This window comes from Zophobas morio, unplaced genomic scaffold (assembly GCF_036711695.1).
Source record: "Zophobas morio isolate AGI-343-1 ecotype UQ-CSIRO unplaced genomic scaffold, CSIRO_AGI_Zmor_V1 ptg000009l, whole genome shotgun sequence".
In the NCBI taxonomy this organism is placed as follows: Eukaryota; Metazoa; Arthropoda; class Insecta; order Coleoptera; family Tenebrionidae; genus Zophobas; species Zophobas morio.
The window spans coordinates 11,190,717-11,214,237 of NW_026972114.1; the positions used below are offsets into that span (position 1 = coordinate 11,190,717).

General features: G+C 32.4%; 5 protein-coding genes across 6 annotated transcripts in view; 3 read left to right on the forward strand and 2 right to left on the reverse strand.

Moving 5' to 3' along the window:
* Positions 1-18,791, reverse strand: part of LOC135125887 (leupaxin) — a 52,690-nt gene extending 33,899 nt beyond the window's left edge. The window contains exon 1 of one of the 2 annotated variants that reach the window (XM_064051632.1): positions 18,521-18,791. In XM_064051632.1, the coding sequence (XP_063907702.1) occupies positions 18,521-18,533 (13 nt within the window). In that variant the 5' untranslated portion in view covers positions 18,534-18,791. Of the gene's footprint in view, positions 1-2,836; positions 2,967-18,520 lie in introns of those variants that run through there. The other variant, XM_064051631.1, reaches the window with a different exon arrangement.
* On the reverse strand, positions 1,482-10,485 carry LOC135125889 (UPF0489 protein C5orf22). Its single transcript, XM_064051634.1, has 2 exons — positions 9,878-10,485; positions 1,482-2,643 (listed from the first exon to the last, which is right to left on the reverse strand). Exons 1-2 carry the CDS (start codon positions 9,960-9,962, stop codon positions 1,580-1,582), a joined length of 1,149 nt encoding a protein of 382 aa, XP_063907704.1. The 5' UTR covers positions 9,963-10,485; the 3' UTR covers positions 1,482-1,579.
* Positions 18,792-19,011: 220 nt separating the features above from the next.
* LOC135125891 (peptidoglycan-recognition protein 2-like) lies at positions 19,012-20,016 on the forward strand. Its single transcript, XM_064051637.1, has 4 exons — positions 19,012-19,276; positions 19,327-19,546; positions 19,595-19,713; positions 19,771-20,016. Exons 1-4 carry the CDS (start codon positions 19,216-19,218, stop codon positions 19,962-19,964), a joined length of 594 nt encoding a protein of 197 aa, XP_063907707.1. The 5' UTR covers positions 19,012-19,215; the 3' UTR covers positions 19,965-20,016.
* Positions 20,017-20,064: 48 nt separating this feature from the next.
* Positions 20,065-20,833, forward strand: LOC135125892 (peptidyl-prolyl cis-trans isomerase H). Its single transcript, XM_064051638.1, has 3 exons — positions 20,065-20,239; positions 20,286-20,462; positions 20,509-20,833. The coding sequence occupies exons 1-3, from the start codon at positions 20,156-20,158 to the stop codon at positions 20,800-20,802; spliced, it is 555 nt and encodes a 184-aa protein (XP_063907708.1). The 5' UTR covers positions 20,065-20,155; the 3' UTR covers positions 20,803-20,833.
* Positions 20,834-20,876: 43 nt separating this feature from the next.
* LOC135125890 (G-patch domain and KOW motifs-containing protein-like) lies at positions 20,877-23,189 on the forward strand. Its single transcript, XM_064051636.1, has 5 exons — positions 20,877-21,080; positions 21,129-21,307; positions 21,946-22,144; positions 22,500-22,810; positions 22,860-23,189. The coding sequence occupies exons 1-5, from the start codon at positions 20,947-20,949 to the stop codon at positions 23,156-23,158; spliced, it is 1,122 nt and encodes a 373-aa protein (XP_063907706.1). The 5' UTR covers positions 20,877-20,946; the 3' UTR covers positions 23,159-23,189.
* The last annotated feature ends 332 nt before the right edge of the window (positions 23,190-23,521 follow it).

The following is a 23,521-nucleotide window of genomic DNA, read 5'->3' on the forward strand; positions in this document are numbered from 1 at the left end:
GCGAGATGTACAACGTAACACTATATATAACTCATTTTATTACTCTGAACTGTCAGCAAATAAATCTATCTATTTATTGAAGCACAAATAGCACCCCACGTAAAGGTCACAATAACAAAGATTTATTTCTCAGTTTCTTCAGATGACATCATTAAATTTCTGGACGGGATGAATAAATCAACTTTAGTTTGTGTACGTCAGCATTGCAACCCGACAAACATTTAAAAAAATGTATTTGCAATAAATTACAGATTGATTTGTGCAACGAGCATGTGGCACTAGATAATTTAAGAGATATTTATTAACAAAGTTTCAAGACGATGACATATTTTTTAAATCAATTAATGAATAAATTTTAGCTAATGTTCCACCATCTATGAACGAATGTCGTATTTTTTTTGTATTAAATTAAACCCTGCGATAGAACTTTAAATCCGTCATTAAAGGACATTTAAAGTGAAATTAACAATAAAAAAAATTATATAAATTTTGGTTATGTTAATATAGCACCCTCAAAATTTTTGCTAGAAATTAAATTAAACACATAGTAATAATTATACACAGTATTTATATTTTTTCCAACGCAAAATTAATCGAATATTTATTATTTTCACTGTTTAAAGCCCAATCAAATTTTTTGGGAAGTATTCTTTTATTGTGCAAAATTTATTTGAGTTTCTAGCACTACATTTTTTAATTGAATTATTTTATCAAACTTTTCATATATTTTATTACTCAAGATTCTTACAACATAAAAAGTTAGGCAGTTTCGCAGATTGTCTCTCTAATAAAATCGCCAACCCACAAACAAATATCTATAATGACGCTTCTAGAGAGTTAGCTAGTAATGACCCGAATGGGGTTATGTATCTGAAATTTAAAGAAATAATGAAATTATAAAGGTGTGTAATCAAGAATTCGTTCAGCAACTGAACACCTGAAAATGGAAATAAACATGGCACAATGATAAAGATTTGAACTATTTAATTAAATTAATGACTTGAGAAAAAAAACTTTACCGTAAATTTTAAGGAATTTTAAAACAGAACAAATAAATTCGTTTTATTTTTCTAAGTATAATTTAAAAGTTTCAAAGCATAAGCCAGGTTCATAAAAATAATTTAAATATGATTGTTTATAGTTAAAAATAATCGCAATATATTGTGGTGGTGGTGGAGTGGTGTATTTATAAACCGTATTCCAAAAATGACGGAGAAACTCGATAATATATAGATGCACTTCAAATTTGAAAAATTAACTTTGTAATTCTGACTTGTTTTAATAGACTGCAGGTCTTATAGGCAATTAAATCATTATTTATTTAATAATTTAATAATAATTTGCTAGAACACGATCCACAGCTTTTAATACATATGTTCAAAAATTTGGATCAGGAATTTTATTAACTAACAATTTTCCAACTAGTTATTCCGTCATTTTCACCTGTAGAACGCGGTATTTGTACAAGAAAAACAAAAGAATGCTTTGCATTGTATTTATTGATGCAGTTTCAAATCACACTTAGAAAAAATCATAAATTATTAACCAACAACACCCTGATGACTGTAACAGTGCACTACTACTCAGTCTCTTTCTGATAATCTAGAACTATTTCCCCACACTCAAACCTCTTCCTCAAACACTCCAAAACAAACTCCTGGATCTTCTCCACGTCTTCACTGGGTGTATAATCATCTTCAGTAGACCTTGAAACGGTCACAATCACCGGTTCAACCTTCAATCCCTCCACAAAACCGCGAAATCTCTCAAACATCACCGTTAACTCCTCTTCACTAGACACATGGTGGGGAAGTTCGGTATCATCACAAGTGCATCCAGCATCATGTACCAACTCCCAGTCGATTTCCTCCTCTTTATAATTTTTTAGTAAGCAATCTCTTAACTCCCTCACCCCACAAGGAACCTCCTCAGGTAAAGTTTTATGTTCCTGCAAGTGCTTAAAAACGGCTTCCAACTCACCCATTTGTTTCTCGCGACTTTGTACGCATTCAAAAATATCTCCCTTATTTTTTGGTTGCTGAAATTTGTAGATTTCTTTCAAGTGGGTGTAAGTATTACTCTTGCTGTAGATTTCTTTGAACGGATTGCTCGTACTGAAAAAATCCAGATCGATATCTAAAATATACGGTTGTTCTATTTTTGTCAAAACCCGTCTATCGAAATCCTCCCCGAGGGTGACAACCCCTAGAAAAACTTCTTTCGTTTTTGTTAAATCCTCACTTCTGGTCACCAAACACTCAGAAATGAAATAATTCTCTTTACAATCGACTCGAATGTGTCCGTTTTTATTAGCACCGATTCGAAAAGTTTGACAACTGTCTTCCATCTGTTTCGCCCATGGTGGTTTAATCCACCACAGACTTTTAAAATGGCCGGCGTAAGTTCCCGGTAGCATCCAATTTTCGATACTTATCTCTTCAAACAATTTTTCTTTTTCGTAGACGTAACTTTCGGGCATGTTTTTCGGGATTAACATGTCTGGATGTGAGTCGAAGTGCACTATCGTGGTACCTTCGAGTGGTAAATATTTGGAACCGATGTTCCTGTAGATATGAGGAAGAACTTCATTATGGTACTCCACTACGTAAATTGGTAGTTTTCGGTGTTTTTTGAGCTGAGAACCTGTTGACCAAAAAGGGCACATTTACACTCACGCACAAAATGAGCACACACACTACAAAATATAAAAGGCGGCACTTTTACGCGATTTCCTATTGCGCAAGTAGTCACGTGGTGAGGTGGTACCTTAAAATTGTTTGTAAAGTTCTCTGGTGGACATGTGGTACAGGTACTTTTTAAAATTAAATAAACTCACCAGTCGTTGCTTCCATTTTTTTAAATTGTCTACAACCACACGCTATTCAATGCGACTATTATTGTTTAAAGCACTTTCTTTAACACAAACCACGGTCAATACTATCCAAGTTTTACCTCTCTAGAATGACATCATTGTCGACGTAATTCTGATACACATGCCAATATTTGAATAAAAGTGATAACAACGAGGAAGTGGGATGACTTCATTGGCGGATATATCAGTTGTTACCGGCATAAATTATTGATAGTGGGTAAGTTCATGGTGCTTGTCACGTAATGGAAATGTGAAATATGAAATTTAATTGCATATAATAATGCATGCGAACTTTAACAAATTCTGTTGGCAACACAAATCACAGCCGTGTATATGGAGTTGTATAACTCGTAGTTAAAATATTCAAGTGTTTGCAGCTTTTACTATTATTAATTAATTAGATCATGAGGCGGTTGTTGCTTTTGTTCTTTACCAACTTGGCAACAGCTTAGAAGCTTCAAAATTAATATTCATCAACACTTGTTGTTTAGCAAAAAAAAAAAAAATACGATTTTCAACGGAACTTTTAACAGCAATTTACAATTAATTCATGACAAGAATTACATTTTTTTTAATAAATAAATTTAAAGTAATTTCTTGTAAAAGTTAGGTTAATTAAAATAATTACAGATAATGTCCATTACATGTGAGATTATTACAAATCCTAAAATACTAAAAAAATGATGTAAACAGAAAAATATAGAAACGACTTCTATAAATAAGTCTACAATGACTAATGAGTAATTACATGTTTCCTCGACGCTTCATAGCTGTAAGAATACGAAAAAGTAGGTTCATCTTTTCGTCTGTCTGGGTTGACCATGTCATCTCAAAATTTTGCACAATAAATCAATTTAAAATATGTGACTATTTTATGTTGCGATTTTTAACCTTTGTAGATTTTTGATAAAAAAATTCAAAGTTCAAACTACAAAATTTATTGCACTGAAATTTTGCGCATGCTTTAGGGATATTGTGAATATGGTAATATTTACGTTAATCAGGATTCATTTGTGGATTTCTTTCAACAATTTGAAAATTTCATCTCAAAATTTTGTTAAATAAATCTCACTTGAAATTTATAATGTGGCATGTATACGACATCTACGAAATTAATAGTTTTATGATTGCTGCTTTTCCAAAACCCTCGTTTGCGAAAAAAGAGGCGATCCTGTTATTACAAGCCTGCCGGCCAAACAGAATAAAGAGCCGCTACCAAGTATTGGGTGGCCTCTAATAAGCTGGATAGTTCATTGACAAGGGTGGCGAAGGAGTCACCAGTATTTTTGTAGATGGCCTATACTGGCTATATGTAATTTTATAATGTACTTAATCATATAAAAAATAAATCAAATTCGTGAAAGTAGTTTTATCTTAGAACATACAACATATTTTTACTTCGGCAAGATATAGTTAAATATTGATTTGATGATTAGGAAACAACGATTGAAATTTATTTAGTTATCCCCAATTGAAATTTAATTTACATGATCCATTTTTATAATTTGTTTCTGAGAACGTGCGAACAAATTGAAATTTATTTAAACCACATAACCAACAGGGAAAAATGTATTATCAGTACAAGCCTAACTTCGATTGTTTATATATAAGTACATATTATGGATCGAAAGAATGCGAATATTAAGCACATAGCAACCTGCCTGATTTGAATGATTTTGTCTCCTCAAAACAGCGCAGACGACTAAAATTATTAAATTAAAGTTACAGTGGGGCAAAACATTAACATTACAGTAACATTAGTTTGTCATATTTTCGAGGAAGTGGGGTGAACCGTTCTTCCTTTGATCAATAAAAAGAACTATGACCTACGAATCAATCGAATCAGCGACTTTCGCGAAACATTTTCACGGCACGACCACCGAGTTTTACCAAACGTCAGTGCTCTTACACTGGCAGAAAACGTGATGATAACATTTGGATTTTTCTGCGAAGATGTGGATACTAGGGTAAAATATCAAGGCGGATTCATACACAACCAGTACAGGAGGATGTTACTTTATAAAATTTACATGGCGTTTACTAAAAAAAAAATTGAAGAAACGTCACCAAATTGTTGGTGGTAAAGTAGAGCAGTTGATTTATAGAACCTTTGTTCCCTGAAACAAACAGTTGGGACGGGACGTCATGGCTGTAAATTGTCATTACCATAATCCTAATAATTTTCACCATTTGGCAGACTCTACTTTAGCGACCATTCCAAGAAAATTCTGTTATCAAACCTAGTGTAAATTTCGCTATTTGTAATTTTTGAATTTAAAAATAGCTTGTAAATTGTTTCATATTTTTATAAAAATTTTACAAGAGAAAGGACGATTCTTCAGGTCGTTAGATGTTGAAAAAGATCAATTTTTGCATCTTTTATGTTCAGTCGAATTTTTAAAATTAAAACCTAGAAGTTATAGCGCTGATGCCATTACTCAATTAAATATTTCACAGAAAATGTATTACTCCATTATTTTTAAGTATTTAGTATGCTCTCTGATGTGTTTTTCTGTACCAAGAAAATTTTAAAACCTTTAAAACTTAAATTATGACCATTTCAATCATACCATCAAAGGAGGAAGTCTTGAAATATTTTTTAATTTAATTACTGTGTATAATTTTAAAGCAAAATTTACTTAACAATACTTTAAAATGACGCCATTAAATTTTTGAAAGCAATTAGAATCATACTCTGTTTAAAAAAAAAGTTTTAAACTTTTCCGTTTTTTAAGAACAAAAAAAAACATAAACAGATAAGTTCAGGATAGAAACAACTCTTTCAAACTAAAAACACATTATTAAAATTGATCTAAGATTATTCAGTCAGAACTTCCTTCGCCCCTCAAGTACAGTACAACTTTTAAATACAACGTCTGTAAGATGTAAAACAAATCAACGCGGATTCATAAATCACAAGTACAGTTATAAAATTTAAATAGTATTTTTCACGCACAATGGAGAACTCACGCATCAAGTTGTTGATGGGGATGATTATATGCAAATTTTAGTTAGCGTTCTACCATCTACACGATGTTCCTAACATATATTTAAAATTTGACAACAATTGGTCCAGTAGTTTCGGAGGTTATCCATTTAATATCAATCGACAGGGACAACAGACGGCAGACAGACAAATGGAAACGGGGAACGATTGTTTCATACTCTAGGGATCATGAAAAGTCGAGAAAATATGAAATTAGCCATTCGCCCGATGGACCCTATACGAACTTCCTTAGTTTATGGTCGAGACATAAAAATCCGAAAATAGATGTACAGGTTGAGTAACTAAGCGCGCGATCCTCAATAACTCATTAATTACAGTATAACCTCTATAATCCGAATCCGATATGAGATTATCGAATATCCAGTAATCCCAACAGAGGCTAGTTGAAGTAGAAGTCTCTTTAATCCGAACAAAAACTCTGCAATCCGAACTGAACTTGAAAACATACACCGACATGCAAAAATGACGCAAGATCTTCTGCACGTGTTGTATTGAATTTTTAGAAATTTTTAAAAATTGCGATATTTCAATGGACGATTCTGGAAAAACGGTTGGAGTTATCGAAAAAGTGAGACAGGAAGTGACTTCTGCTGCACTGAGAAATGTATTTATTCCGACAATCGTCGAGAATGGGTCGACATTTACAAAAGTGTGGAAAGTTTCATTTTTGAAAAAGTCGTCTGGTTACAAGAATATAGCGTGTTTATGGTAACGGAGCAATATTTTCGGAAAATTCGGACTGAAATTCGAATTTTTCGAAATTTTGTAAAATTGCGATATTTCAAAGGGCGATTCTGGAAAAATGTATTTAGTTAAATTTCGAAAATCATAGAAAATGGTTACAGATCCCGACGTGCTGATTCCAAAAATATAGCGTGTAATGTATTTTTTTAATGTATCTATTATTGTTACTTAAGAATACTTTATTTTTGTTTAATAAAATTAGTTTGTTTTCAGCAATATATGAAGTTGTTATTCAATTCCCTTTCAGATTTTTGGGAAATTCGCCGATCCGAACAAATGGCTGATCCGAACACACCTTTTCCCCAATCAATTCGGATAATTTAGGTTATACTGTTATTATTAGAGGAAAAAAAGTCAAAGACCAAAGTTGTACAGTTCCTTTCAAATTATTTTTAATTTTAATTAAACATAATGTTCTGTTTTTAAGACGTAACACACAACTTAATTTTTTTTAATGAAACACCCTATATATTTTTACATATTTTGATTGACCTCTTCTTAGGTTTTACAACGACAATTTACTTTTGCAATTCCAATGCGATGTTAATCCAATTTCATTGAATTTTTTTGGCAATGGAAGGATTCACCAAAAAAAATCACAATAGGGTGGAAGGATAAATAAAAGGTACCCGTTTTGTTATAATACCAATTACATCAAATTTTAATACACAGAGTGTTTATAAAAATTCTAAAATTTTACAATTTTCCGATCAATTTTCAAATATCGATGTTTCAATTTTGTCAAATGGATCACCTGTATTTTATTACTCTATCTTGCTCTATTTTTTCTCCTCATTCTTTTAATATGTCGATGTGTCTCTTAAAAAAGTAAAAAAATCACAATAACTATCAACTTTACATATAGCATTACTCAGCAAAAAATACAGTGAAACAAAAAATAGAATAAGATGCAGTACAAAAATATAGGACGTTCTATTTGAAAAAACTGAAATATCGATATTTGAAAATCGTAATAATTAAAACAATTTAAATTTTATAACACTCGCTATATGAAAATTTAATCTCATTGATGGCACAAGAAAACGCGTACCTTTCTTTATCTTTCCACAAAATATTGTAGGACAGGCTTTAAAAATAACCCTAATGAGATTTTTTATGAAACCTTCCATTGCAAAAAAAAATGATCGAAAGTTGTTTCGACAGAACTTCTCTCGCTCCTGAAATACAATGATTTTTTTTGAGTCACCCTGTATACGCAAATCCAAAAAATATTAATGGAATCATAAATCACAAATACAGACTCATCATATTTTGTATATTTTAGATAGGATTAATTCAGCAAAATTTTGGGGTGACCTCATCAATTTTTTAGGGGGGATGAGCAAATTTTTTGATCAAAAATTTACCATGCTTATGACAACTTTAGAACATCTTCAAGATTTCAAAGCATTCGGTTTTGTAGTTTCTGATTAAACGAATAAAATAAATGTACGCATTAATTAATTTTTTTGAGTCATCCTGTATATGCAAATCCAAAAAATATTAACGGAATGATAAATTACAAGTACAGACTCATTTGTACATTTTAGATAGGATTTATTCGGCAAACTTAAGCAAATATACTTTGACTAAAAATTTATTATGCTCTTTATGACCTTAAAACATATGCAAGATTTCAAAGCATTCGGTTTAGCAGAATTAAAATTAAATGTTGTTTTATAATTTTGATTTTTTTTCGAAAAATCTGGATGTTTCGGGTAAAAACTCAATTCGGAGTCATAAACTACATGTGTAGGACTATGTTATTTTATGCAATTTAAAATCCATTTACTATGTACAATTTTGAAGCGACGTCATCTCAGTAGTGGTGGGGATGATTAGACAAATTTTGGTTAGCGTTTTACCATCTACATGATATTCCTAATATAAATACAAAATTTCACAACAATCGGTCCAGTACTTTCGGAAATTATCTGTCTAATAAAAATCCGGACAGGCAGAGAGACACGACGGAAACGGGAGACCTATTTCTTCATCTTGTAGGGGTCATGAAAGGTCGGGAAAACGTAAAAGTAGAGAGTCGACCGACGGACTCGATTACAATACTTCCTTCGCTTACGCTCGGGAAGTAAAAATCAAGAAAATTGGAATAACCAATTCACGCATTAGAATTTCGAAAGTAAACTGTGGTTGTAAAGCCTAAGGAGAGGTCAATCAAAATACGTGAAAAATATTTCATAAAAAAAGAACTAAATTGTGTGTTACGCCTTAAAAACAGAACACTTTGTATGGATAAAACAATTTTAAAGTATAGTGCTCAAAGAACTTTTTCTTGTATTTCTAATAACAATTAACGAGATATCGAAAACCGCGCGCTTAGTGACTCACCCTTTATATGTGTATGCAATAACTTCACAGTGCAATTTATTATTGTTTCACTATTTTTAAATTACTTTATTAATAATTGAAAGTAAACTAAAAAGGAGTCTTCATATACATATTTTATTCTGCTGTAATAACGAAGTAATCTGCAATTTTAAAATGAAATATTAATAACAATATTTTCTGATAAAAGAGTATGTCATATTAAATTTTACGAAGTATATTTAGAATAAAGTCTAAAAGAGGTGGGATTTTAATAATCGTTATTGTTATTGATCTCCCTCCAAATTTCAGAAATTCACGTCGACTTCTGACGTCTAATTTTAATCGTCTTTATATTTAAATATTACACTTGCTCACACAACACCAATTCAAAACCCGAAAACTTTACGATATTGACATCTATTAATACCCCAGTTCTGTGTTTTGAGTGTTTTATGACGAGCATCAAAAACAGAAATCTGAACCATTTCCGATCAATCATGTTTAAAAAAATCATTTTTATATCATTATTGCCGTCATCAGCGCACCAATAAACAAACCAATCAGGTGGGTCGTAAAAACACGATGATAAAAACGTGAAAATTGGAAAATTTGCGTCTTCCATCAATTCTAACGACGGGAAGTCTATGATGAAAATGACCTCATCATACTGCTTGCAGCTGTCCGTATCCTATTATCAAAACATGTGCATCATTTTATAACGGGCAAATTGCAGCAGACCGAATGACCCCACACGAGCCTTTTTGTTTTGTAATGAAATCGTTTTAGACAGACAGTTGGACAGGTGCCATCACTGGAATAATCTCCGTGGAGACAATAGATTAAATCGAAAAAATATCACAATAACCGCAAATCGAAAACCAAAAAATTGATAAAATTTCACGTGCAACTAACGTGTAAAAACTTACATCCAGGTGACGTTCCATTTTTCAAAGTGCACTGGTAGGGGTGTAAAGTCCCCGGCACGATTTTCCCATACATCGTTCGATCCATACTGGTTAAAAATAAGCGCCAAATTCAAACGACTGTCACAGCGAGTGTACACGATCACGTGGTCGTCGCGACACAACCGAAAACATTAAGAAAACTCGCGGACATATCTGTGATTATTTTTATTTTCCATTTTAATTTTATTTACAAATGTTTTTTGGCGCGTGCGCCGAGTCAAAATTAGATGCTGCCCACAATAATAATGAGATGGAAGAACTGCCAGAAGTCGAGAGTACGACCAGCGCCCGAAAAAAAAGAAAACACTCGAAACAATCGAGATTAGTTACGCCCACCTCGATACAAAATTACAATTGCCACTTTTCGCGATTTTTGACGAGAACTGTCAAAGCGCCGACGCCTGCTTGACTGCCGCGGTCACTTTTCGCCGACCATCGTACACTACAAATTAATTGAGAAGTTTATGTGTGTTTAAATTTTTAAGGGTACTTTATTGGGGGGCCGATATAAGGTGATAGGTTATGTGCGCAATTTTCGCGTGTTTCCACTACAAATAAGATGATGTAATGTGTAAACACAACTGTTTTTTGCGAGAGATTAGCAAATTTCAAGGTCCCATCTCGGGACGAAATGGGTTCAACTTTCTTGTTTTGCCTTAAATGGGTGTGCATTTAATTTATGTTTCATAACGAGGTCGCATATGGCAGTAAGGTTACGTTACAAAATCTGGATGATACGAAGGAAATGACAGATGCATTTTTTAACAGAACACAAACTGCTTTCGCACCAGTAGTAAAAGCAATTCTGACAATTATTTGCTTCTTCAAAAATTAAAAATGCCTATCAATAAAAAAAAAGTAGGATATAATTTAATACGACTTGATATGTACGAGTATATATTATCATACCGTAATAACAGCGATCCTACTAACGTACAATAACAATAATTGGGCGATTCTGTTATAGTTTCAAATTTTTGCTGTCGTTTTGCCGATTCTTTAACGAAGAACCGACGTCCACATTACTAATTAAATTCCGAATTTAAAAGTAATGATTTTAAAAATAGCTTTTTAAATATTCTGCGATAGTAAATTCCATTGTCGGTTGCGCGCGCATTGTTACAATACTGCTTCTTAAGTGGCTACTGATAAGTGTGTTTTATAGAGTACGGTTCTAAAAAGTAAAAGTAAATTAGGCACAATACTCGTAGTAATGGTCAACGAAAGTGTTTTTTCTTATATTCTAGTACGCCTACTATATATACCTTTTATTTTGTAAAGAGCTATTCTGGACCTTTTGTTTCCGTTGTCTCTTAAATAAGCAATTACTTTATTAATCTCTTTGGAATGCGCTGCTCGATGAATAATTGCTTTTCTATATTGACTGCAACTATAGGTATTACCTAATAAATTGATGTTGGATAAAAAATTTGTTTTGTAATCGAATGTATACAGGGTATTTTCGAAATAGATGGAAACTTTTTTTAAGGTAATTGGTCATGATGTAGAGAATTTATGCATCAAATATTGATCTAATAAAAATCCTTTAGTCTTCGAGATAAAATTGATTGAAAATCTGTTAAAATTTGCGTGTGCGCTACTGATTCCAAAAATGTTAAAAGTAAATTTGATCGCTATAGTAATTTAAAGTAGGTAAAATTGTTGCTTGTTAACATGACAATACATTCATTAGCCCATCATTTTTTGACGTTTTTGCAATTTTTGGAAGAACAAAATGAATTTTTCTAATTCTGAAATGACTGACATGGTTCCGATGTATGGACAAGCCTTAAGAAACTCCTTGGAAGCTCGACGTTTATACCAAGAAGCATTTCCCGAACGAAGATTGCCAAATCATAAAACATTTGCTAACGTTGTTCAGCGTCTACGAGAAAATGGGAAATTTCAACCTCGTTTTAGTGATCGTGGTCGTGAAAGGACAGAACGGACACTTGATGCCGAAGAAGAAATTTTGAATGTCGTTGAAAACGATCCAGGTATAAGCATTAGACGATTGTCTTACCGAGTGGGAGTTTCATTTGAATGCGTGCGACTTCTTTTTATGGGGTCACATGAAAGAGTTGGTTTACCGAACACCAGTAAATTCTGTTGAGGAACTTTGGGACAGAATAACAAATGTAGCTGCTGAAATTAGAGCACATCCCGAAATGATAACCAGAACCCAACAATCATTGATTAGACGTGCGGAAGCGTGTATACGAAATGGTGGTGGACATTTTGAAAACTTGCTCTAGTTGCATACGTTACGTTTTGTTTCATTTTATGGTTGATTAAATTATGATTTTGAAGTTTTAATTGTCAGTTCATTAATTATTGTCATTGTTTATTTGTTGCTAGCAATAAATTAATAGCAACAGTAGTTACACCTCGGCAGTTTTCAGTTACTAGGTTTCACATTTTTTCGTGAAACCATTATTTATCAGTGGAGGAATGAATGTTTGGATAGGGGTTAAATTTTCCTTTCAAAATTTTACTAAAACAACAAACGTTCATTTGACTTCTTAGGTTCCCTAGATTCACCAGATTTTTTGTTTCCATGTATTTCCATAACACCCTGTATATATATTTTATGTCTTAATATTGACGTGGCAATAAACAGCATCTAAAAAAATAAATAGAAATGCAGGCCTCACATTAAAATAAAATCTTCATTTCCGGTAACATTTGAAGTTTTGCGACAATTCTATTAAAACCACAATTTCAGTAATTCATATTATAAAAGTTATTACGGACTATGATCCCGGTTGCGGTTACATACTTATAAACAAATTTGAAATAAAGTGAATTCCCCGTTTCAGATTTTTTTTAAATCACAACGTAATTTTAATTGATACCTAGAAAAATCAAAACATTAAGAATATAATACGAAAGAAACGTACTGACTCATATAACATAAATTAGTTTTATTGTTGTTTAAATAAAAATAGCCTTTTGTACAACTGCCAAAAATGTAACTTTTTCGTGGTAGTATTTATTTGTTAAACAATATAACTTCTTTAACGATGACTCTTATTTTATTAATGTACCATAAAGCACTGAACGAAAGTTCGGCAAAGTGAATTTATACCATTCATTTAAATTCGGCAATCAGTGTATTTTATAATAAAAATTGGTCTAAGGTTATTTAGCTTCCTTTGCCCCTGAAGTATAATATAACTTGTCCAATTTTTTCGAAAATTTATAAAATTTGATTTTGGATTTTTTTTATAACTCCTGCAAGTTAAAATAAAAATGTGTGTTATGTACTAAAGTAAAGAAGCAAATTTTGTGATAACGTCATCAACATTCTAGCAAAGATACGTATATCAATTTGGATAAATAAAGTGTAACACTAACAATAACACTATAAAGAGTATAGTATAAATACTGTATTCCCGAATTGTGTGGAAAATCGGTCACTCACAACAACCATACAGATCGAAATATCAAAGCAAACCATAGATTGTTAACCGCTCCTCTGCTATCGAGAACTCTATTTCGTGTTGATACAAGAGTAGTATTCTAAGAAACCATAAACTCAGAACAGGAAGCGAACACGAACGTTGACAATTCACGATTGTTTCTACTTGTTTGATAATTTGCCTAATATTTTAAATGTAAAAAAATATTTCTTAGCATTTTGGAACTAAAGAAAAAACGAGATTTTCTTAAAACAAAAAATTGGTCCATCGAACCTCAAACTCTTCAGATACAAAGACAACGGGCTGTTATTGAGCCATGGTCCATGTTTCGTATGGCTGGTATTATGTTTTTAATGACCGACTTTAGTACGAAAAATATTGAATAATATAAATTATAGCAATAACAAACAAAATCAGGGCATATTCATAAACTACAAGTATAGGAGTATCTCATTTTATAAAATTTAGATAACCTTAACTACGCAAAAGATGAGGAGACATTATCAAATTGTTGGTTAGAGTTTTAACGGAAAATATCTGTGCAAGAAAAATCGTCACAGATGACAGAAAAACGGAAACGTAAGACCTACTTTTCCGTACTCTAGGGGTCTTGAAACGTAGAGAAGACATGAAAGTAATTCATTTTCTTCCATAAATTACAAAACCCTATAAATTGGTAAAAATAGAAGTAGATTACTAAATTACAGGTAACAAGCATGCTATGTTTTAATAAGATTTTCTTAATAAAATTAATGAATAAGTTAATTTATTTTATTGATTAAATCAGGAACGGCTTACTCCATTTGTCCTAGAAAATTTTGGAAATATGTACAATACTGTTATTTTTAGTATTACACTGTACCGGTCCATGTTGATATACTTGTCCTTGCAAAAATATTGATGACGTCATCACAAAATTGCGTAAAGAAAACACTCAACTCTAAAATTCTGAATATGTTTCATTGTATTTCAGGAGCGAGGGAAGTTCTGTCGAAACAACTTTCGACCGATTTTTTTATGGTTATATTCCTTGGTTCAAAGTCAAGAACAAACTTAAGGAAAATTGTGTGTAGGTACCACAAATAAAAATTTAAGTATAAAAAATTGATTTATCAATATTTGCCAGGTTATCTATTTTGTGGAATAGATAAATAGTAATAATCTTGAAATAAATATAAAATATTCCGATAATCGGATAGTTTTGAAGATAATCCATAGGGTAAACATAAACCTTTATTTAATATTTTAAGAAGCGTGAAACTGGGTTTTCTAGTACGTAATTATAATTACATTACTTATTTTAACTTTAGTTTACTTTATTATTATATATATTCTGTTCCAAAATTCGGTCATTTTACCAGTATTTTGGTTAGAGTTTTAACGGAAAATATCTGTGCAAGAAAAATCGTCACAGATGACAGAAAAACGGAAACGTAAGACCTACTTTTCCGTACTCTAGGGGTCTTGAAACGTAGAGAAGACATGAAAGATATTAATTTTCTTCCATAAATTACAAAACCCTCTAAATTCGTAAAAATAGAACTAGATTACTAAATTACAGGTAACAAGCATGCTATGTTTTAATAAGATTTTCTTAATAAAATTTAATGATGACGTCACCAATATTTTATTGTGTCAAATTTTACTGCATCTCATTTCCGACAAAAAAATCGACAATATTTTTCAGGTAACTTATAGAATTTTGTAAGCCGAACACAGTGGTGAAAACCGCGTTCCGAAACCTCCATAAATAATTGAGATATTGATTTTTAAATATGCGTGATGAAAAACATTTAATTAATGCTAAAAAGATGATGATAATAAAATAATTATAAAAAAGTGATCTTGCATTATACACACATTTAAAATTCCATAACAATAAATCTGTTAATAGTGGAGATATTACATTTTGAAAATCCCATGTGTCAAACGTCCGCTATCAATGTGTTTGAGAAATCGTAAAATATTGTTACACTTTTTTTTCAAAAAGTTATATGTGCAAACATATTTTACACATTTTTAATAGGATTTACTCGGCAAAATTTTGAAATGAGCGCATTACGTTTTTGGTGAGGAACGTGTTTTACCATCGACACAATAAACTCAAAAGAAAATTTACAACAATCTGTCCAGTAGTTCCGGAGATTACTTATCTAATAAAATCGCCAACAAGCAACTGACCATTATAAACGATAGACAAACGGAAACGGGAAACCGACTTTTTCATACTCTAGGAGTTATAAAATGTCAACAAAACATGAAATTATTTTTCGCTTACGCTCGGGAAGTATTGTAATCGAGTCTCTACTTTTACCTTTTTTTGACCTTTCACGACCACTAGAGTACGAAGAAATGGGTTTCCCATTTCCGTCTGTCTAACCAAAATTTGTCTAATCATCGCCATCAATAATTCGATGACGTCACTTCAAATTTGTACATAGTAAATAGGTTTTATTTAAATTGTATAAAGTAACATAGTCTTACACATATGGTTTATGACTCCGTGTTGAGTTTTTACCCGAAACGTCAAGATTTTTGGAAAAAAAAACACAATATTTTGCAATTTAATTTTCAATCTGCAAAATCGAATGTTTTAAAATCTTGCAGATGGTTTAAAGTTATGATGAGGATACTAAATTTGTAATCAATATATATTTGCTTATCCCCTCCAAAAAATTGATGACGTTAGCTCAAAATTTTGCCGAATAAATCCTATCTAAAATGTCCAAAATATGATAAGTCTATATTTGTGATTTATCGTTCCATTCAGATTTTTTTAATTTGCGTGAATTTATTTTACTGATCTAAACAGGAACTACAAAACCGAATGCTTGGAAATCTTGGAGATGTTTTAACGTTATCATAAGCATGGTAAATTTTTGATCAAAATATATTTCCTCATCCCCCCTCAAAAATTGATGACGTCACCTCAAAATATTGATGAATAAATCCTATCTAAAATGAGCAAAATATGGTCAGTCTATACTTGTAATTTATCATTGCTTTCATATTTTTTTAGATTTGCTTATACAGGGTTATCCAAAAAAATTAATGAATCAGTCAATTTATTTTACTGAATAAGTCAAGAATTGCAAAACTGAATACTTTGAAATCTTGCAGACGTTTTAAAGTTATTGTAAGCATGGTAAATTGTTAATCAAAATATATCTGTTTATTCCCCCCAAAAAATGGATGACGTCATCTCAAAATTTTGCCGAATAAATTCTACCCAAAATGTACAAAATATGATGAGTTTTTTAATTGTGATTTTTTTTCATTGCATTTATATTTTTATTAGATTTGCTTAAACAGGTGGCTCAAAAAAATTAATGAATAAGTCAATTTATTTTATTGATTAAATCAGGAACGGCTTACTCCATTTTCCTAGAAAATTTTGGAAATATGTACAATACTGTTATTTTTAGTATTACACTGTACCGATCCAAGTTGATATACTTGTCCTTGCAAAAATATTGATGACGTCATCACAAAATTGCGTAAAGAGAAAACTCACCTCTAAAATTCTAAATATGTTTCATTGTATTTCAGGAGCGAGGGAAGTTCTGTCGAAACAACTTTCGACCGATTTTTTTTATGGTTATATTCCTTGGTTCAAAGTCAAGAACAAACTTAAGGAAAATTGTGTGTAGTTACCACAAATAAAAATTTAAGTATAAAAAATTGATTTATCAATATTTGCCAGGTTATCTATTTTGTGGAATAGATAAATAGTAATAATCTTGAAATAAATATAAAATATTCCAATAATCGGATAGTTTTGAAGATAATCCATAGGGTAAACATAAACCTTTATTTAATACTTTAAGAAGCGTGAAACTGGGTTTTCTAGTACGTAATTATAATTACATTACTTATTTTAACTTTAGTTTACTTTATTATTATATATATTCTGTTCCAAAATTCGGTCATTTTACCATTATTTTACCCGAAATGTTGCATATTTTTTATTCACTTCTCAACCGCAAATAACCAGTGTTGTCCGACAGAGCATTTGTTGCGACTGTTGTTTTGATGTTGAATTATGTATTTAGTAGTAATAAGTAATTACAAAATTTTACATGAGTAATATGACTAGTGGACCACTTTCATAATCAACTTTCTAGGCGTATTATAAAATTTCCTTTATCAGCAAAATTACAATCACTTAAATGTAAATATTAGATGTGCCGTTACTTCATCAATGCAATTTGCAAAAGTGAAAGAATGTCACATTTTTATAAGCACATCAACGCTTAAGTAAACTTGACACATTTACATTAGAATAAATTTTAGTTGTCACATGTAGAAATTAAAAAAAAAATGTCTATTTTAATAACATAGCCAGTATTTTTAAACACTGAACAACACGCTACAAATTATAATTCACATAATCGCCGCAGCCAACTTACTGGTATGTAATTTAGTATTAGCACAACATGAACCTATAATTTTTACCATAGGTTTTCGCCTTTTTTATGAACATTTTCCCAATTTTATATAACCAATTCAGAGAAAACAACACAGAAATGTTTTCTTCTCTGTTTCACGCTAATGCTCGCAGCTCCCCAAATTATAGTGTAAAAAACACAAAATAGACATCTCTGATCTTAATGATACAGGAAGTACTTAAAATAGTCGGCGACATCCGAACTGAAACTCTTTAGTGAAGTTTTATAAAAAGATCCATTCATTACAGAAATAAATATCTACAAATCCGTAGCGAAATCGTAATAACTCAAACGAGTTTGTTGGAGAGCAGCCGAATTCCAATTCAATAATTTAAATTTTTATTTATCCTCCCAAAAACACCAGTTGAGCCCCTCTAAAAGTTAACTTTGATACTACGTGTCAGGTGCCACTTATCTCTAATAAATTACTCTTCTCCAGCAATTACTTAAGTTGAGTATATATCACGTGACAACCAAAGTTTTCCGATCACATTTTTTTTTCCAAGACGGCCATAAACCTGTTTGGAACCGCTGACTTGACCTCCCACTTTCACCCTTGCAAAATTTCGCAAAATTTCACAATTCCAACTCTTCAATTACTGTTTATCTCAAATTTCGCACAACGGTCGTACTTTTCTCATCATTCTTGTACGAATTTACCGACAACGCAACAAACAATTTTGAGGTTATTTACGCAAAGACAGGTGGTTGGATAAATCAAAACGGATTCTCACCTAAGTCATCCATGATAACGAGCTGCCAGTTGCACGAGTATTCTTTTCAGAATTTGCAAACTACATCACGAACTATCAACACTTTCGATAAATGCCCTTATTTAGGCATTTTCTCACAACCCACAAACGTCAAAGAGCGAAATTCCAGACGGCAGGGTAGACAACCTTCAAAGAAGTAAACAACGCGAGGAGTGGCTCTCAACAAGTTACAAGAGATAAAGTTGAGGAAAACGGAAATTAAAAAAAATCGAGCTATAGAGCTGCAGCGCTGTGATAACACTAGTTGATCTATCTGACCGTGAATATGTTGTATTCTTATCAGTTACAATAGCCCATAAAAGCGTCAAACGTAATGCGTTACTTTATTATAAGATGGAATTTTTGCATCGATAAGGATAAAAATAAAAATCGCTTAATTTAACACGAAATTGAAGGTCTTAGAAAATGAGCCTGAAATCTTTTTCATCTGATTGTTGATTGTTCTTCCTCTTTCTCTGAATTTCAGTGGGAACCATCTGTTTGGGGCAAGGGGAATACCAGTGTCTCACTGTTGTTAATTCACAACAATAATCGTGGTGAGGTCAAAAACGACTCACCGATCGCAGTACAGAACGTTATCATCTTCGGGGTTATAAAGAGTCAAACAAAATAAATCAAACCAGTTTTAATGCCACGGTCGTTGTACATGCATCAAAATGTATAAACTCGTTAGTATTTTAATCCTAACAACTGTTTATCAAAGTTTTGTTTTATCAGGTAGGAAATTAAAATACGTGACTGTAAATATAAATAATAATTGAAAATAGATTCCAGTTTACCTTCCGTTTGTCCCGATATTATCAGTAAGAAAAGGTGGGATGCACGCACTGCTTTAGAAGTGGATTATGTGATAATTCCTATTGATAATGTGGTGGTCCATCATACGGTAACACCCAGTTGCGATTATGAAGATGACTGTGCTTCTCTTTTGAGAAACATCCAAAATTTTCATATGGAAGAATTAGAATTTCATGACATTGGATACAAGTAAGAACTGATTTTACTTTCACTTTTTTTTTTAAATAACTTTTGTAGTTTTATGGTTGGTGGTGACGGCAGAATTTATGAAGGGGCAGGGTGGCATAAAGTGGGTGCCCACACCAGAGGCTACAACACTAGATCTCTAGGTTTGGCCTTCATTGGTAATTTTACAAGTGAGTATTAAACTAAGTAATTAGTTTTTATGTATTTTAATAATTTCGTTATTTTAGCACAACTTCCAAGTAAAAAACAACTACAGTGTGCAAAGGACTTCCTCAAATGTGGAGTGGTGCTTGGAGAGCTGAGCAAAGAATATAAACTTTTTGCGGCCCGTCAAGTCAGCAGCACGGCGAGTCCTGGCCTGAAATTGTATCGCGAGTTGCAAAATTGGCCCCACTTTACCAGCAGACCACCACCGAAGTGATTCCGATTGTTTATTTAACTTTTTTAACTTTCATAATAAAATTTTAAACCGAGTTGTGTTTTATTCAAACTTCGCGCGCTTGGAAGTTAAAAAACCCGCCACGATCTGTCAAAGTAGAAGCATTACGATCAACAACAACAAAAAAGTGCGGTTATGTTCTAGTAAAACTAAAAAGTCGAATTTTAAAGAAAATGCCTAACTGGAACCAAATTCAAGCTCAGTTGAGGCACCCTGCCAACCCCGTGGTCTTTTTCGACATTTCCGTTGGCACAACGGTACTCACTACATAAAATTTAACCAAAATACATTTGACTGTTTTAGGAAATTGGTCGAATGATTTTCGAACTTTTCGCAGACGCTGTTCCCAAAACCAGTGAGAATTTCCGCCAGTTTTGCACCGGAGAGTTCCGAAAGGATGGGGTTCCGTTGGGTTACAAAGGAGCTAGTTTTCATAGGGTTATCAAAGATTTTATGATTCAAGGAGGCGATTTTGTTAACGTAGGTGTTATTTTTGGTTTCGACAAGTTCTAAGAGGTGTTTTTAGGGTGATGGAACCGGCGTTATGAGTATTTACGGCGGGGGGACTTTTCCTGATGAGAACTTCAACTTGAAGCATGATGCTCCAGGACTTTTATCTATGGCGAATAGTGGGAAAGACACAAATGGGTGCCAGTTTTTTATAACTTGTGCCAAGTGTAATTTTCTGGATGGTAAACACGTGGTATTTGGGAGGGTCATTGATGGACTACTTGTTATGAGGAAAATTGAGAATGTACCGACGGGGCCCAATAACAAGCCGAAAATACCCGTGACGATTATACAGTGCGGGCAAATGTAGATATAAGCAGTAAAATATTTTTTAAGCAGAAGTTGTTTTATTTGAATTATTATGGTGTGAAGTGAAGGGTAGTGGTTGGTACAACTGCTTTAGTAATAAGTAGAAATGTCAAACGTCAAAAAGCAACCATAAATAAACGTTACAATGGAAAATAAAAAGATATCGTTTGGTTTTAGCAAAGTTAGTAAAAGAACTGAAATTTTATCGAAAGCACCGAAACCTGAAAAAAAAGTTGAGCTTATTGACTGTTTGGAGGGTCAGTCTATCAAAATTAAAGAGTAAGTTTGTCAATTGGGGTTATGTTTTACCTAATTTGAGAATTTTAGTGCCGTTGAAGAAACAAATGAACCGTTAATAATACCAATTCAGGGTTCGTCAAACAAGCTTTTAGACCAAGTGAAAAAAGCGAAAGAAAAACGCATTAAAGAGGAGGTGAAGGAGGAGGAAACAGTACCTGATTCCGAATTAACTTTGAATGAACTAGCAGCTAGAGAATTAATAAGGGGTAAACTAAAGTTTTTAATACATTTTGATAAAATTTTACAACAGCTGTCAGTGCTTGTTTAAAAAATTTCTGCTTTTTAATTTGATTTATGTGAAAGTTATGGCACAGTTCTTAAACTCACAACAAGGCGTACTGAAACAACGCAAAAAACATTACAAATTGGTGAAGTGAAATTGCATGAACTACAGTTGTATATTGTTAAGACATATTAAATCTTAAGAACATGCTCAGAACAGTTCACAAGGACCTAAACAACACCAGAAACAACACAAAAGTTCAAATATAGGAGACTCGCGTAAAACTGAAAATTATCAGAACAGCAATTTTAGTGAAAGTACACATTTTAAAATAAAATACCCCATAGAACACATTCTGCTGCATGTGGAGCGAGTTCTATAGTAAAAAATTCACCAATAAGGTGAGGCGCGATCTGACATGCCACGAGTTACGCTTGCGCGTGATGCTTTCGATTTTAATTGAATTTTTTTCTTGACATAACTACGCATTTGCATAAGAAACGAATGAATGGTTTGTGAACTGAGATTGTGTAGTTTGTGGGCATATAATTAATGTTTTGAAAAGCCCTAGACAGTTATTGTAAAAATGACTATTAATATTTATTACTACTTACGTTACAGAGGCACAAAATCGCGGTTCTGTCAACACTGACTCAAAAATTTTTGCTTTACCCTTAAAAGAAGAAAAATTCGTTGCAGAAGGTGCAGAAGAATCTTCACTTGAAGACTATGAACATGTACCCATTTCAGATTACGGGATGGCTATGTTACGGGGAATGAATTGGAAGGAGGGAATGCCTATTGGAAAGAGAACAAAAAAGTAATTCATTTTTAATTTCTTGTTTCTGGTTTGTTTACCAAAAAACACATGAACACAACACTATAATCACACCCGCAACATATCAATTTGCTTGTTGCTGGAAATATATGTTTGGGGAAAAAGTGTCTGTTGAATTGAAAAATATTCGTTTTTAATCTTTAAAATTTTTCAAGATGTCTAATATTAAAACATTTGGAAAAATATGTTTTAGCTAGGTACTAAAATAATTTCTTTCATTGAATATACACCTTTTGTTGTTTCACTACATTTATGAACAAATTTTGTATAAAAACGTGATGATCGTTATAGGAGTACCAAATTTTAATTTATACTTATTTTAAAATTTTTACTTCAGAACAGAAACTCTCAAATTACCCGAGCTGCGACCTAAAGGCTTAGGTCTTGGTGCTAACAAAATGGTAAACTCAAGTAAACCTTCCCAGGCTGTTGATAAAGATGGCAAAGAACTTCAGTTAGTGAAAGGAGCTTTCTGTAAAATTATTGCCGGAAATCACAGAGGTCACTACTGTGAAGTGCAAGGACTGGATGACGAAAATTGTCGAGCGATAGTCAAAACAGCTATCACAAACGAAATTTTAAGTTTAAACGAATTTTTGATCGTTCTTGTTAACAAAGAAGAGTTTGAAAAAAATTCTCGAGTAATAAGTGAGTTTTTTGTGTCAATGAAACATTTACTTGAAATTGTTCATTCTAGACAACGCCAAGTACGAGGAATATCAGGAAAAGTCACGTGGGGTAAACAAGAAAACGAGCGATGAGAAAGATAGGGATAGATCAAGGTCGCGCGATAAACGTAGCTGTAGTAACGAAAAAAGTAGCGGTAAGTCTCGAAAAAGACACAAAAAAAAGTCAAAGAAGAACAAACACAAGTATTCGTCAGATTCGGAAGATGAGAGAAGAAAACACAAAAAAAAGGGTAAATCGAAGCATGATAGCAGCGACAGTGACAGCGAACGCGAGTACAGAAGAAGAAGGAACAAAGATAGGAAATAATTTAAATTTTTAATAAATCTCATTTTTCCTATTGTTGTGTTTTCTTTTGGTAAATTCCCTTGTTAAAAAGTCGTAAAAAAATTGCGTGTACTATTCTCCCACTTAATATTAATGCATTAACAATAGGTGCGTTTGTCGCTATAAAACAGGTTTGCTTTAAAATAGATGCAGACGAGAGATTTGGCTGGAGGTACAACACGTTCCAACGTACTTCCCTGTGATTATTTTGATCGTGCGTTTGTGAAAGTGTGTTTTGATTTTTTCGAAAACGTTGAACTTTCGACGGAGGTGTGTACAAATTTTTATTTTTAAATTGATGACGGTAAGTTTCCGGAGTGCATTATCTTTTATCGGTTTCTCAAA